General features: G+C 40.3%; 1 protein-coding gene across 2 annotated transcripts; it reads right to left on the bottom strand.

The window, feature by feature from the left end:
• Positions 1–745: 745 nt before the first annotated feature.
• On the bottom strand, positions 746–7,997 carry ESD (esterase D). 2 transcript variants are annotated; one of them, XM_027721429.2, is made up of 5 exons: positions 7,958–7,997; positions 6,342–6,417; positions 5,527–5,615; positions 3,644–3,742; positions 746–975 (listed from the first exon to the last, which is right to left on the bottom strand). In XM_027721429.2, the coding sequence occupies exons 2-5, from the start codon at positions 6,407–6,409 to the stop codon at positions 761–763; spliced, it is 471 nt and encodes a 156-aa protein (XP_027577230.1). In that variant the 5' UTR covers positions 6,410–6,417; positions 7,958–7,997; the 3' UTR covers positions 746–760. The 2 variants fall into 2 exon arrangements, with proteins under 2 accessions (XP_027577230.1, XP_027577231.1); XM_027721430.2 differs by lacking the exon at positions 7,958–7,997 and adding an exon at positions 7,555–7,700.
• Between the last annotated feature and the right edge of the window lie 6,857 nt (positions 7,998–14,854).

Genomic DNA, 14,854 nt, shown 5'->3' with positions numbered 1-14,854 from the left:
TACGAGACGCATCATGAAAGCTATAACAAGAAAAGAAATAATCTCACCGCAAAAGGAATCACCTCCTACCTACCAAGAAACTACAGCCTGAAGATTGCTGTATTTGAGCATCCTTGCAAGCAAAGCCTGAAGAATGCTCAAAAGGGGGGACATGTTGCACAGCAATTTAAATTAGTAGTAGAATGGCTAAGGCTTAGTAGAAGAGTAGGCCTAGAAAGCAACTTTGTTTGTGTGTGAAGTGGAAACCATAATCAAAAGATCTAGTCAGGCATGTATGCAACGATTTGTTACCTAGGATGTGGTTAAGGTCTGTTAAACAGTTTCTAGGGATAAGACAACTTAAGCAGATTTATGATTGGAGCAGATGATTATTAATTGTTATCAGTATGAAGTATGAGCTTGTTTGTAACTGCACCTGGTTTGCTGTGGAAACTGTAACTGGTTTGCCGTGGAAACTGCACATAAACTTGTTTGTGTATAAAAGCTGAACTGAAAATGAGAGTCTTCGGAATCCTGACTTTGGACGCTAGTCCTCAGGTTCCCGGGGCCCCGAATAAAGCACCGCATAAACCGGCACTCTGTTGGTTTGTGTTTCTTTTGGTTACGGGCAACACTATGACAATATCTGTTTGGTGGGGAAAGGCCTAACAACTGGATAAATCTGATCACTGAAACAATCAGGGATTCAAAAAGAAAAAATACATTCTTTTTATAACAGAGAAAAGCAAGAAAATGACAAACCATCCACAGGCTATCGAAATCACCTTAAGCAAACTTTGGTGCTAGGAACAAAGAGTATGACTGAACCGTACCCCTTTACCCTACCCAGCATCAACAGGAGCAAAGTTACCTCATCTTTTATGTAGGAATACATTCTATAGTTTGTTTTCCAAGGATCTTCAGTGGCATCCACATAAAAACCAGCACCAGTGCCAAAATCCCAGCTTTCATCTTCTCCTTCAACATTGCAGCCACCTAGAATGAAAATTCTTTCTACAGTTACTGTCTTTACTACATGTTCAGAATTGGAGAACCTGCCATACAAATCAGAGACTTGGGACTCAAGTTTCCCAATCATCATATCTCTACCCCTCCAAATATAAAACAATTCAGATTTTCATTCATTAGTACAGTGTTTTCAACCGTTATTTCAACAACCCTTTCAAAATGTCACTTACATAATACCTGCATATATATCAAACTTCTAAATAGTTTCAGTATATCTTCATAACTAAATATGACATACAGATCTCTCCTAAATTACTTCTGTAAAGCTTTGTCCAATTTACCTAGGGACTTAATCAAAAGTTGTTATTTGTTAATTGGCCCTATCAGCTTATTTCAGTCTCTAGGCCTCATCCTATCAAGTACAAGAAACTACGTGAGAAACCGAAACTGAAGAAAATTTCCTTTCCCCCAGAACACCTATCACCAAATAGTGTGTCTAGGCCAATTTATGTGCTTCAAATAATGTCTGCTGACCTTCCTTTCTAAGATTCTAGAGAATATTAACACTTACTGTTCCTGTAATTTCTTAAGTCTATACCTCTACCTTTTCTGCAATTCATTTCATTGCTTCCACCTATATCTCTCCATGAAACTTAAGTAGCTTCTTCTTTGAATAACTGCAAGGTTATAACCTCTTTTCCAAGGCTACGCTTTCAAACTAAATTTGCAGATATGTCCTTGAAAGTAATACATCCCATCCAGTCCTCCCTTTGATTAGTCTGTGATTTACCAGCCTGGTTTGCAGAACAGAATGTAATATTTCAAGGTATATGTGGTAGGAAAATAATGGCCTCTCTTTCTCCAAAATGTTCCTAGTTTCTGCAATCCAAAATTACATGGGTTTTTACCACTGTCAGATTACACTGCAAACCCATGTGTAATTTGACAGTGCCTCATACTTTGTGTAAAGATACCTGCCACGCTGTCACAGTGTGAAATCAGACTTGCACAAGGATTCAAAGTTGACTCTGCTCCAGACTGACATGCCCTTGAATGCTGAGTGATTTCATAACTTAACAGTCCAACAGCCCCAGGGACTCAGGGCGCTTACACAACATGTTGGATAAAGAAAGTCTATCTTCGGTACCTCGGAGATAGACAAAAACTCAGTAAGTCCTGCCAGGCAATGAAGGCAATGCTCATTATCCTAAAAGAAACTTTCATGAAGCCTTGAAAAACCAGAAATTTGAAAAGAAATCTGCGTAATACTGCTCAGCACACCCGCCTGGAAAAGCAAACCCCTTAAAAGAAGGAAAAGTAAAGTCTACCAAGGCCTGACAGAGGGTCTGTAATGACAGGTATTTAATGATTTCATGCAGTCTTTTTACCCACCAGGTATATTTCCTAGCTCCTGGAAGATAATTCTCATTTAGCCATACTACACAGTTAAAAGGCATATGTAAGCATTTTCACTGCACGTGCTCAGATCTCTTAACTAATGATTATATTTTAATTGCTCTTCACTTGTTTCTCCAGACAGCTCAAAGAGACTTAAGAACATTTGGAGTCTCTGAGCTAAAATTTAAGAGTATAATATGAAACACATACTGAATTTCATCCAAATAGCAAAGCAATCCTTATGAGTTATTAGACTTAAAGGCACAAGAGAAGCTGCCAAAAGGGATTTAAAAAAAAATGGACACAGCAATGAATATGCAAATGCAGTTACACAGACAACATCAAAAACAAGTTCCAGCATAATCACTCAATGTCAATAAGACAAAGGTTAGCTGCCCATCTCTAGCCTGCAGCAAATAGCAACAATTAAGGGTAAAGTTCATTCATACACAAGTTTTGATCTTCTGTCTCTCTTCTTCACTAGAAACATGTATTTATGTTCTTTGACCTGACACAACTTCAAAACCTCAATGTGAAAAATATTTTATGGACAGAATATCACATCATTTCAATATTGTCTCTATTCAGATCTGACCCATTAAAGCTTGGGAAACAGTGGAAGACTGCCACTTTTGTATATAGCACCCATGAGAGTTTAGCAGAACCCAGCAAATATGAAACATAAAACACTGAATCCCCAAATGACTCTATTTCCAACAAGTGCTGATCCACGATTTTCAGGTTTCCCATACTCAGCCTTATACAAATAACAGCACAACATTTAAAAACTCCGTTCATCAGTAGTCTATTGTAGTGGCAGGGGGGGAAGGGTTTCTGGTTTGTTTTTCCAAGTATGGAATCCTCTACAGACATGTGTTTAATTGGCTTTAGAAGACAGAATACGATAAAGAGCAAGCATCACAGCTTTGTGTCACAACATAGTTCTGCAGGTTTTACAGAGTCTCAGCAAGTCACAAAGTGTCAGCAAGAATTCTAATAACACATGATTCTTGTTTCACTTTTCTTTCCTCTCCTCATTCGTGCTGACTTCAATGGCCCCTTTGTTCTAGTTTTAGTGCCACAACAGCAAGAGAGTTTCAAATGTCGAACCCTCACTACCACATTATTAAGTACATACACAATATGATCTAGCGAACAATTCAAGATACAGAAGGTGAGGTCATACTCTGACTCAGGTGGGCAACACACTTTGTAGCAAACTGCAGCACTCCATTAGCCAAGGATAGAGACAGTGCCCTTCAGCGTAACGACTCTTATGACTCTTGCTAGAACTTACGTGGGCTTGTGTCTGGTGCAACCACAATGAGACCGTGTTCAGCTGCAGCTTGTTGAAAACCAGCTTTTGTTATAAAATTCTGTTCTGTGCAAGTTAACCCTAGAGAAATAAAAATATCATTGGTTACCTATCATTTACAGTATACCGGTTTCAAAACCCTTCTTGACAGAAAAGGTTTTGAAAAACAAGGGATTCCTATCTCCATAAACATGGAAAAGTCTTTTCACTAGGTTCAACAATACTTAACAATCCACAGGAACAGACACAGTTGCATGTCAGGTCTAGTAACACTAACACTAACATGTGATCAAAACCAGGTCAGTGTGTACCCTGTATCCCCTTGAGTCCCTACTTATACAGCTTATAGTGCCCTCAAGTACCACGAATTTAAATCCACTAACCACAAACACTGTTGCTAAGGTTGACATCCTTTACTTTTGACACCTAACCCTGTAACTATATTTTTCTGTCTACTGCCATCTCAGCTGTTTGCATCACAGAATTACACGTGTGGTCTGACAAAGTTCACATACTTTAGGCAGTATAAGGGCCTGTAAGCACTTTTCTCCAAACCCACAGCAATCCATGCCTTCTGTACTGCAGCAGGCCCAAATTAAGTCCAATTACAAATAAATAATATTCCACACTAATATTTTAATTTTTCTTCATTCTGTAATTTGAGAGGGTTTAATGATTCTTGTTTTCTCTGAGGGAAAGTTGCAAATAACCTCATTGATGGATATACTAGCCAAGACAGCATGGTTTACATTCAAAAAATAAATGTGTTGCATGGCTCAGAGCTCTTCAGAAAATTTTGATGTTTCTAACATTAAGGATAAACATTTTTACGTGTCTGCTGTTATTCTCCAAATCAGACCTACTAGATATTTTGTCTAATGAATACATACAAGGAGCATATTATTCACACTAACAGTCAAGTCTCCCGCTTTCTAAACAGAAGTCTCAATAAAGCAACTCCTATAATTACAGAACAGAGTTTCTGCTTTTCATCTTGAATAATAGGAAAAAACCCCAACGATTTAATTAATTTATCCAAGAGCCTTCACCAACATAAATCTGACCATTATTTATGCAATAAATAATGCCTTAACATTATTTATGCAGTTTTGGTGCAAGACCCAGCTCTATGGGAGATGGTAGAAATAGGATGGAGAAACAAAGCCAGGATAACTGGGAGCACATGTCTGTACACGCAGACTCATCCCAGCTTGGCTTACATCCAGCAAGATAGCAGCTGGATAGGAAGCTGCAGGAGCTGGAGAGACAAAGAAACGATGCTGTGGATGGACAACTTCACTGCTCTTGCACAACCTTGTTCAGCCCCCGGCCCTTTCTGATCCTACAGGTTTACCTTACTCTAGATGTGTATGCACTAAGGCAGCTAACAGCACCTCTCTCTTCAAGTTCACCAGCTGTCCCCTGCAAAACAGCACTCAGAATAAGGTGGAGTCCACAGGACAAATGTGCTGGCTTCCAGGGGCTGTATTTCACATCCCTACTCTGTTAGCTGAAGCAGTCTGTCATAAAAAAACAGAAGCAGGAGGTGCCCCAGTGGGAAGGCCTTTCAGGAGAACCTTTAAATGTATAAGATTTGGAACAAAAAGAATGAACATTTTAGAACACAAGGGCAGAATATTTTGAACACTGAGTATTTAGAACTGGTAGGCTACCCCCAAGGCTGGCTGCATTCTAATGTATCACAGTACACTCAAAGTAAATGCTTCTTCCAGAAGATGATCTTTTGTAGAATTCAAGAGCTCCCACTTTAGTAGCTCTACATTAGGTTTTCAGTAACCTTAGCTCAGTAGCTTGAACATGTTTAAGATTATCTTTTTTAAATTACTGAAATTCACGTTACTTACCCGAGAGCCAATACAGCACAGGACACTTTCCAGTTTCTGCTTTTGGAGGCAAGTAGATTCCAAATTTCATTTTGCATTTTAGCTCTGCACTGTATTAATAAAAGACTCCTTGTTATCACCACTACTTGATTAAGAAGATCACTATCATTAAAAAAACAGAAAGGTAACTCAATGCATTTAATTCAAAGAGAAATTTTGTCAGTGAATTGTAACAGCTAAGGTAAATTAAGTGAAAAGCCATTTTTAAACTCAGCCTTAGACTTGAATTGGCAACAGCTGACTTTCCTACCTTGTTCTGAATATCCTTACAACAGAGGCTTACAAATAAGCCACATTTTTGCAGTGCTGCTAACTGGGAACAGTTTGAAAACTGAATTCTGAACCCCAGCAATATTTAACTTGAGCTTTGGCTATTAAATTGCAAAGTAATTTTTACTGAAGAACTATCTACTGCATCTGTCTGCTCTTCTCCTGAGTGCATAGAAGTGAAATATCTAGTAGAGTGAATGGAACTTTGCACCCACAGTGATTCTCTGTGCCGCAAATAAGACAATCCAAAGTGATGGAGCTTCATTTTCAAAGGTAAAAATAGCGGCTTTTTATCTCAGATCTGCAGCACTAAGTACCCTAGATTATGTTAAACATTAACACAGAAATACAAGAACACAGTCAAAGCAGCAGAAGACATTATTTCTTACTGAAATATGGATATTAGTGAGAACATGCTATTTTCCTGTAGACTGAAAACACTGACAGCAATGACAGTATGTGTTTAGCCCCAGGCTAAACATCTAGGCTGCTTTAGTGGTGTTTACCTGTCGTGTTCAAACACCTTCTGGAAACCCTCAAAGCATTTGTTGCTGGAAACTTGTTTCAGAGCCATGATTTTAACTGCAAAAAAAGAAAAGCAAGTTAAATTTGAAAATAAAACATTCCTGGACTTACAATGAGTTTTGAGAAAAGAAGAGTTGAGTACAACTTGAAATATCTTTGTTTAGTTTTGTAGTTTTTCAGAATCTCCTGAAAACACTTTCTGATCTTTCATTAACTTTTTATTTCCCCACAGAAAAGGGACAGGGGAGACTGAACTCTTGTGAGCAGGACGGGCAAAGCCTTCCTGATTTCCTACAGACCCACATCTTCAATCACCTTTACCTCTGGAGTAACTGTGGCTTGCTCTTTGTCTACCAACACTGCTACCCAACAAGCAATCTCATGTGCTGTGGTTAACCTGCAGCTGCCTGTGACATGGGGCCAGGCTGCTACCTCCACAATGACTGTACAGGAGATAAACCTCTCCCACCTTTCACTCGCTGTGTGTGGCCGTATCCAGCCACTAATTACCACAATACTGAGGACTGTTCTCATCTTTGATGGAAATTAATTACCATGTTCTAACACTCTGTGGGATGGCAGAAACAGAAAAGCAGAAGGGTTATTTCCATGGCAAGCAGTATGAAAAATACGAGCAAAGAAAGAGTAATGGGAATTTTAGAATAGCTGGTAGTGCAAAAGTAGCAAATTTGCTAAGGAAATTTGGGAAGGCTGACACAGAAGTGGACACTGTCAGCTTGCACAGGCAGTAAGGCCAACCAGGCAGCTGAAAGTGGGACAGACCAAAAGTGTCACAGAATATACTGAGTTGGAAAGGGCCCACTAGGATCATCAAGTCCAACTCTTAGCGGGACAGCCCAAAGAATCCTACCGTGTACCTGAGAGCACTGTTCAAATGCTTCCTGAACTCTGTCAGGCTTGGTGCTGTGACCACTGCCCTGGGGAGCCTGTTCCAGTGCCCAACCACCCTCTGGGTGAAGAACCATTTTCCAATACCCAACCTAAACCTCCCCTTACATAACTTCAGGCCTTACATAACTCAGGTCCTGTCAGTGGTTGCCAGGGTCAGCATACAAGAAAATCCTGAGGAGAAACCAGGTAATATCACACCAGGTAACAAACGTCAAACCGAAAACGTTTCATCCCTAAGAGCTGTGCGCTTCTGTGGGGCACCGGCCAAGAAAAGACACGCACCACAGAGAGCCCTCAGGGGCTGATCGTTGTCTTCTATCACCCCGGTGGGGCCGGAGCCGAGGGGTGCCCACCAGGCAGTGCCTTACACCCATCCCACCGCAGCACCGAGCTAGAGGGGCTGAAGCAGTATCAAGGCCCCGGCCCCGGCTCGGGACGCCCCTTTCCGTTTCCACACAGCCAGTCCTGCCCGCTGCCCCTGAGCGCTCTCCTGTGCCTCCATTTCCACCCTCCCGCCCTCGGAGACAGGGATCCCTCCCCCGCGGCCTCCTGCCGGCCAGGCCCGCACGGCCCTGCCGCTGCCGCTGTCGCCGCCCGCTCTCCCCGCAGCGCGGCCCCGGCCCGGCCGCCCCGCGCCCCCCACCCCGCACCGCCTGGCCCGCGGCCCCTTCCCCCCCTCCCTTACCGCGGCGGGGCGGCGGGTGCGAGCGCTGGCGGTGCGGGGCGAGGGGCGGCCCCTGCGCGCAGGCGGCCTCCCGGCGCCCCCGCCCCGCCCCCGCCTCCCGCCCGCCATGGTGCGGCGGCGGCGCGGCCGCCGGGGAGGGGAAGCTGGGAAAGGAGCACCGCCGAACCTCCGCGCTGCAGAGGTGGCCCTCGCGGCTCTGAAGGAGAATATATTGAGCAGTAAAAAAATTAAAAATTAAATAAAAAATTAATCCAAAGAATCTGATAATTCGAAGCAAGTGTTTCTGTTAGTGTCACTGTCCCTCTTCAAGGGTAGACAAAAGGCCTGAGCTGGGACCGCTGCGTCTGTACGTTCTACATGTTTTACCTCCCCTCAGTATTTTAGAGGTCTTCATAGCAACTGCCACCTGACAGCCTGCTAATTTTATAATGGACCCAAATTCTAGTGTAGGTATTTTACACCTCACCTGCAAGATAGCAAAGTAAAGCAGACAATTGGTACTGTTTCCATCTTATTCATAACCCAAATTATCTCACTTTCTGCTGTTAGAGGGTCTGGTCTCTTCTTCTTTTATTTTTTTTTTTTTAATTTCTTATTTATTTATTTATTTATTTATTTATTTATTTATTTATTTATTTATTTATTTGCAGTTAAACGTGCCTATCAGTTGTCAAAAAGTGTCCTCAGCAAATCTCTCTCCCTCTTTGTAGTCTTGTACCATGTATTGCACTGGCAGCAACTATTTTTGCCCATAACATTTTGCAGTCTGTACTTTGCCAATGTGACAGTAATTCCCTTTGTATTTTTGATCCCTTTTTCCAGCAAGGCACAGTACTGACAATTTTGTACCCCCAGAACTTTGTATTCTTCCCTGGCAGATCTCTTTGGACTGCAGCTACTGGACCTTAGACCTGGGCCACACATCCTGCCTTTCAGAGCAGCTTGGCTATCTTGTCTCCCTACTTGGATGTAGTTGGTACAAATAGTCTGTCTCTGAGCTGTTTAGATTTCCTTTTCTCAGTTTTTCTTTGACAAGATGGAGTTAAGTTGCCATTAATCAAATTAAATTGTGTTTCTTCTTGTATTTCTCTAGCACTCTTCAGGTTGTTGTCAATCTTGTCTATCTTGCATTGGCCCCAGCACGCCTGTAGCAAACGTGGGTAGAGCCCTTCCCAAATCTTCGTTCACAAAGCCTAGCCATGATCATGATGATATGATGTATGCCCAGCTTGCATAAAATAAACTCTTTACAAAGATGAAAGGATGTATTTTCTCCAATTTTGTGAGTAGAGAATTGAGGCAAAAGAGGGGACCCTTTGCTTTCTGTAGCTGTTTGCATTTGTGCAAAACACTAAAATTTTTAGTTGGTAATATAACTTTGCAAAGATATCAGTGACAGTGTACAGCAGATTAGATAATGAGTGACTCATTCAAGTTCACAGAGAAAGTTTTTTGGAAAGTCAGGAACTGAACTCAAGTCTCTTTGGCATGACCCAAAAATCAGCAATTAAAAAAAGGCATGACTGTGGCATAGGAAAAAGAACGACCATTCTCAACAGGTGTACTCTCAAGTAGCTAACTCCGTGTATGTGATTATGGATGGGGTATAAATATTAAACAAATTCTTCTTCTGTGAGCGCAGTTCTTAATGAAGGAGTATGTGTTTGCTTTGAACATTCCCTGCAGTACATAAAACTCCCTTCAGTTTCTGGAACTGATGATTAGATTTCGTCTTACTGGTAAAAGGAAGTGAAACGAAAAAATACCCAGCAAGACAGAGTTCTAAAATCATTTTGATTTTAGTGATCTGGGATGTTGTTAATAGCACACAAGGATTGAAGACAGATGAGTTTTGTGTTGATGGGTTTCCTTTGAAAAGCTATTAGCTGGAAAAACAAATTGTCAAGCAGGTCATATCTACAGTTACAAAACATATTTTGACATTTTTCTTACAGTTGTATGTATCTATAAATAAATACAGTGTATATTATCTTTGTGCTGCATGTTCCTAGTGCTGTATATGTTGCTGCAAGATAGACCTCTTTAGCCACCAGCGTGCTTGTAGCAAATGTGGGTAGAGTCCTTCTCAAATCTTCATTCGTGAAGCCTAGTCATGATGATCTTCAGGTTGTTCCTTTCATCTCTTTCTGTGTGCATTCTGTAGCTCTCTTAATACCCCACTCTCTCTAGCAAGATATTGCCTGGTTAGTTATTTGAGCTAAACTTTAGCCAGTTTGTTTTCTCTCTTGGATATATAGACAGCTCTCATTAAGCACATCTCCTTTTCCATGGTATCTGCAATTGTTTCTAGCTATTTATTTCTCTCTTGTCAGTATAAAAATTGACTAACTCAGGCAGTGATACTGATAAGATTTCTATGTGTTCTTGGTCTTCCTACCCAAGTCCCTTAGATAGACTCTGTCCTATTTGCTCCCATTTCAGTGACATATGCAGAAGGATACAAATGGCAGCCTGCTGACGTGGGGTTTGCCTGGCCTCCCCACGTCTCCATTGCAGGCATTATTTTTTTATTTCTTTTCAATCAAAAATGAGTGAAAGTAAATGCATAGGTATGTAATGTGAGAGCTGTGTCACAGCCCTCCGGAGAGCTGTTTTCATGGCACAGAGCTGACACACCAGGGTAGTGTCAAGAACATTGTAAGGCAGAGGGAGCCAGGCTGGTACAATCTCTTCTGTGCTGTGGTTAGATCTTTCTGGTTATGTGCATTTGTTTAATATTAATGCCATTTCTGTATCCTTTGAGACAATATCTGCAGCTCTTCATTTTGTTAGCATTCTGCTTATCATTTCAGATTCTCTAAAAAATACCAGATGTGAAACAGGCTTCCTTTCCTTCATCATTAAATGGCTTCTCATATGGTACAGCAAGGCAACCAGTAGAAATAAGAATATTAAAAGAAAGATATATACTCACTTTGGAAAATCTTTTGGCTTATGGATTCTTGCTTTACATATTACATTATTGTTGTATACAACACATACTACTCCAACATACTTTCTGTGAGGTCCTCCTACACAGTGTTTTCTAATATTTTTAGTGCTTTCTTATATTTTACCACTGATCTAATCCAGTGATATGATTTCACATCATCTACCTAGAATTTCTGTTGGCATTAGTAAGAAAGTCTTTGTATTCTGTTAGAAGGGTTTCTGCTTTTTCACCATCCTTTCTGTACTTGGGGAAACATAGTGTTAAGTTCAACCCACTCGAACACATTTGCTATAAAGCTTCCAGCAAGAAACTTTCACATTGTAGGCAAGCAACCTATGTCTTAAGCTCATAGCACCAAATTCTTCCCTTCCCATTTTCTTTTCAGAAAGTACAGTCCTTCCCTCAGCATCTGAGTACATACTTTTCCAATGTTTTTGTTGTAATAGTCTGAATTAAGGATGGTAGTTACTAACTTCCTCCTGCCAGTGCTTTTCAGTACTATTTTCCTCAGCTTTTTATATGTGATCTCATTTTCACTTTGGTTATTCAGAGCACTGAATTCACACTTCCCAGTCCACTTTGCCAGGATATTATTTGTATGTTGTTTTTTTCTGTTAAGAACTTTTCCAGTGTTCTTGATAGCAATTGGTCATAATTTAGCCATTTATGATTCCAATGTGGTATTTGTAAAAATTCTGAAATTGTCTTATTAGCTCAGTTGGTTAAAACTTGGTGCTAATTACACCAAGGGTTACAGTTTCGATCCCCTGTATGGGCCATTTGTTTAAGAGTTGGACTCAGTGATCCTTGTAGGTCCTTTCCAGCTCAGAATATTCTGTGATTCTGTAAATCTGTGCTTTATACCATACTATTGGTAATTTCCAAGCAACATATATGGGTGGTAACAGTATAATCTCTCAGTATTTTTTCAGGTGACTGTATTGACAAAACCTGTTTTAAGCCTTTAGCTTTTCAAGGGAGAAACTCTGCACAGGGAAGAGAATTTTCTGCCACTTCATTGTTATTGATTATTTTTTCTGTTTCCTTTTCTTTACCATATCCATCTATCTTACTTTTTGTCTTAGATAGAAGATAAATCTTCTGAAGTTTCTTTTCTTTCTTCCCATACCATCAGGATTTCACCTGGGTGCGACTTGTCATGTCATTAACTGCTGTCCCTTCAAGGCAGTTCTATATTTTTTCTTCAGCTTGCCCAACGTGCTTCTTATTCAACAAAACCCAAAGCAGAGGCTAGAATCTACACACACTCACTTTATCTGCAAACATTGAGGTCTTTTTCTCTTTTGCTCCATTTCTTGATTTCATTACTTCTTTTTTGTTCATTAGAGACTTGTCATTTGAGTCCATAGGTCTTTTTGGGAAACAGTATTGTCCTTTGGTCTTGCTTGCACTGTCACGCAAGTTACACAGCTCCCCTGACTTCTCTTTAATTTGGCCATGTGTTGTATTGGTGTTTCTGCAGCACTGCACTGGTGATCTGGAATGGCCTCGATAGCTCTGAGCAGCTGTGAGGTTGAGCATGTTCATGAACCTTCTTTGCAGAGAGACTGTGGGAAATATGTATGCACAGAAAATTTGCAGTTGCAGAAACAAGTAATTTGTGAGAAGAAATTAGAAAAAGTTGATTTTTTAAAAAAAATTATTGGTTCTTGGAGCAGTTAAAGTACTAATATCTTTTCTGGGGGGAGGTGGGTAGTGGAAAACAAGCATACTTCTTTTATTACAGTAATGTAAGAAATATTAGTAATACTTGCTTATTACAACTAATACTAAATCCAGTGTGGAATATGCATCTGATAAGTCTGTCAGAAAGTTTTTTTCTTTTAATGCTTTACAATTAAAAATTAAGCAGTCTTGCTTTTTTATAGTAAATTAACTGCATGTATTTGTACTGTCTTCTGTTTTCTATTTTTTCTAGTAGAGATTAATTTTGAACTTATGAAGAGTCTGCTTGTTTGAGGAATTTTTCCACATACAGTTTTAAATATCTCATGTATTTACGGAGCCTTTAAAGCTGTTATTTCGAATTGAGATATTCAAGTAAAATTTGAGGTGTAATTGCAGCTAAGTAAAGATATTGGCTAACAGGAATATAAGAGTTAATATCTAACTTAGCAAATGCCAAAGGACAAATTTAAATTCAACTTCAGCCAATAAATAATTTAGTAGAACATTAGGGCTCATCTTACTAATAGGAGCCACAAGGAGAGGTGGAGGCATAAATGCCATTTGTTTAGGCTTCTTGTTGTCTTTCCACGAAGCCATGTTTTTCTTTAGTCTTAGGGAACAAATTAAGATGAGCAGCACCAGCTGGCATTCCTAGGATTTCTTGTTCCTTACATGAGCCTTGAATTAATACAACTACAGTAGACTTTCTTTCTTGGTCTTGGAGAGCAATTCAGGCCACAGATGTGAAGAGAATTAGCAAAAAACTTGATTGATCTGAATTTAAAAAAATATAACTGTCTTCTGAATGTCCTCATTCAGTTTGATTCAGACTGAGTAACTGAAATTTCAGAAAAGGATAAGCCTTGAAGAGAACAAGTTTTCAGTCACTAATACACGGGATTATTTAGTTATAACTGGTGTCTAAAAGTGGGGAAAAAAAATGGAGTCACAGCCTTGAACTTCAGGAGAGAAAACAGGGGTTATTTGTCAGGTCCAATGGGAGTCTGCCCTGGCAGGCAAAGGAGAACCCACGGGACTTGGTTATCTTCAAGGACAACCTCCTCCAAGCACAAAGTGAGTGCATTCCCTAGGCAGAACATTGAGCACAGGTCAGCAGGGATGAAGAAAAGGCTCCTGACTGTGCCGACTGCAAAAAAGAAGCCTACAGAAAGTGGAAGTAGGAATGGACTACTTGTGGAGAATATAGAAATATCTCTAAAGCATGCGAGGATGGAGTTAGGAAAGCCAAAGGTCAGTTGGGAGTGAAACTAGAAGTGAAGGGCAATGAGAAGTTCCTTCATGTACATTGACAGCAAAAGGAAGGTTAAGGAGAATGTGGGCCCACTGCTCAGTGAAACAGGGGAGCTACTGTCAAAGACCATGGAAAAGAATGAGGTAGACAGTGGTGCTTTTTTGCCTCGGTCCTCACCAATAAAGTTGTCCCTTCAGGTGAGTATTTTCCAGAACAGGGCATGTAGGAAGATCAAGCAAATTAAGGGCAGGTCAGCCTTACAACCATCCCCAGGAAAGTAATGAAACAGATCCTACTGGAAGCCATTTCCGGGTATAAAAAGAACAAGAAGGTGATTTGAGATAGACGACATGGATTTACCAAGGGCACAGCACAGCTGACCAGTCTAATTGCCTTCTGATGAGAATTCCATCTCAGTGGACAAAGCAGGAGCAGTAGAAGTTTTATACTTTAGCAAGGGGTTTGAAAGAACTTCTAATAGTCCCGTTATCTCCTTTTAACAAGATTGGAGAAATATGAGCTCGATTAGTGGATAATAAGGTGAGTGGAAAATGGGCTGGATTGATGGGCTCAGAGAGTATTGATCAGCAGTACAGAGTCCAGCTGGCAGAGTGACACCCCTGAGCGATCGATACGAAGGACAAGACTGTTTAGTGTCCTTATGAATGACCCGGATGATGAGATGGAGTACAATATGATATATGTAGCTAAGAAAAGAACCAGTTTATTGCACTCCTTGCAGTAACAGAAATAAAGAGAGAAGGATAATAGAACTTTATGAAAAGAAGAGACTTCAGTTCAAAAACATATTTTGGAGTTTAGGAAAAAAATCCAACTTGCAGTAAGGAAGGGAAAAGTTATTCAGCATTGTTGATAAGTCATTGAAAAAAAAAAGGAAAGAGATTATTGCCATTGGCAGTGACCAGGTCCACAATGCAAAGCACTGCACAAAAACCTGTTGAAGCAAACCTTCTGATTTGAAGGGTTCACTGTCTACAAGACA

Source organism: Pipra filicauda, unplaced genomic scaffold (assembly GCF_003945595.2).
Source record: "Pipra filicauda isolate LSUMZ 115617 unplaced genomic scaffold, ASM394559v2 scaffold28_size6257848_pilon, whole genome shotgun sequence".
NCBI lineage: Eukaryota > Metazoa > Chordata > Aves > Passeriformes > Pipridae > Pipra > Pipra filicauda.
This window is presented reverse-complemented; position numbering and strand designations above follow the sequence as displayed.

Excerpts from the sequence above, each read along its gene's own strand:
- ESD (XM_027721429.2), bottom strand. The coding sequence starts at position 6,409 with ATGGCTCTGAAACAAGTTTCCAGCAACAAATGCTTTGAGGGTTTCCAG. Across the intron at positions 5,616-6,341 it reads AAGGTGTTTGAACACGACAG|TGCAGAGCTAAAATGCAAAA; the intron begins GTAAACACCACT and ends TTATTAATACAG. Across the intron at positions 3,743-5,526 it reads TGTGCTGTATTGGCTCTCGG|GGTTAACTTGCACAGAACAG; the intron begins GTAAGTAACGTG and ends TTATTTCTCTAG.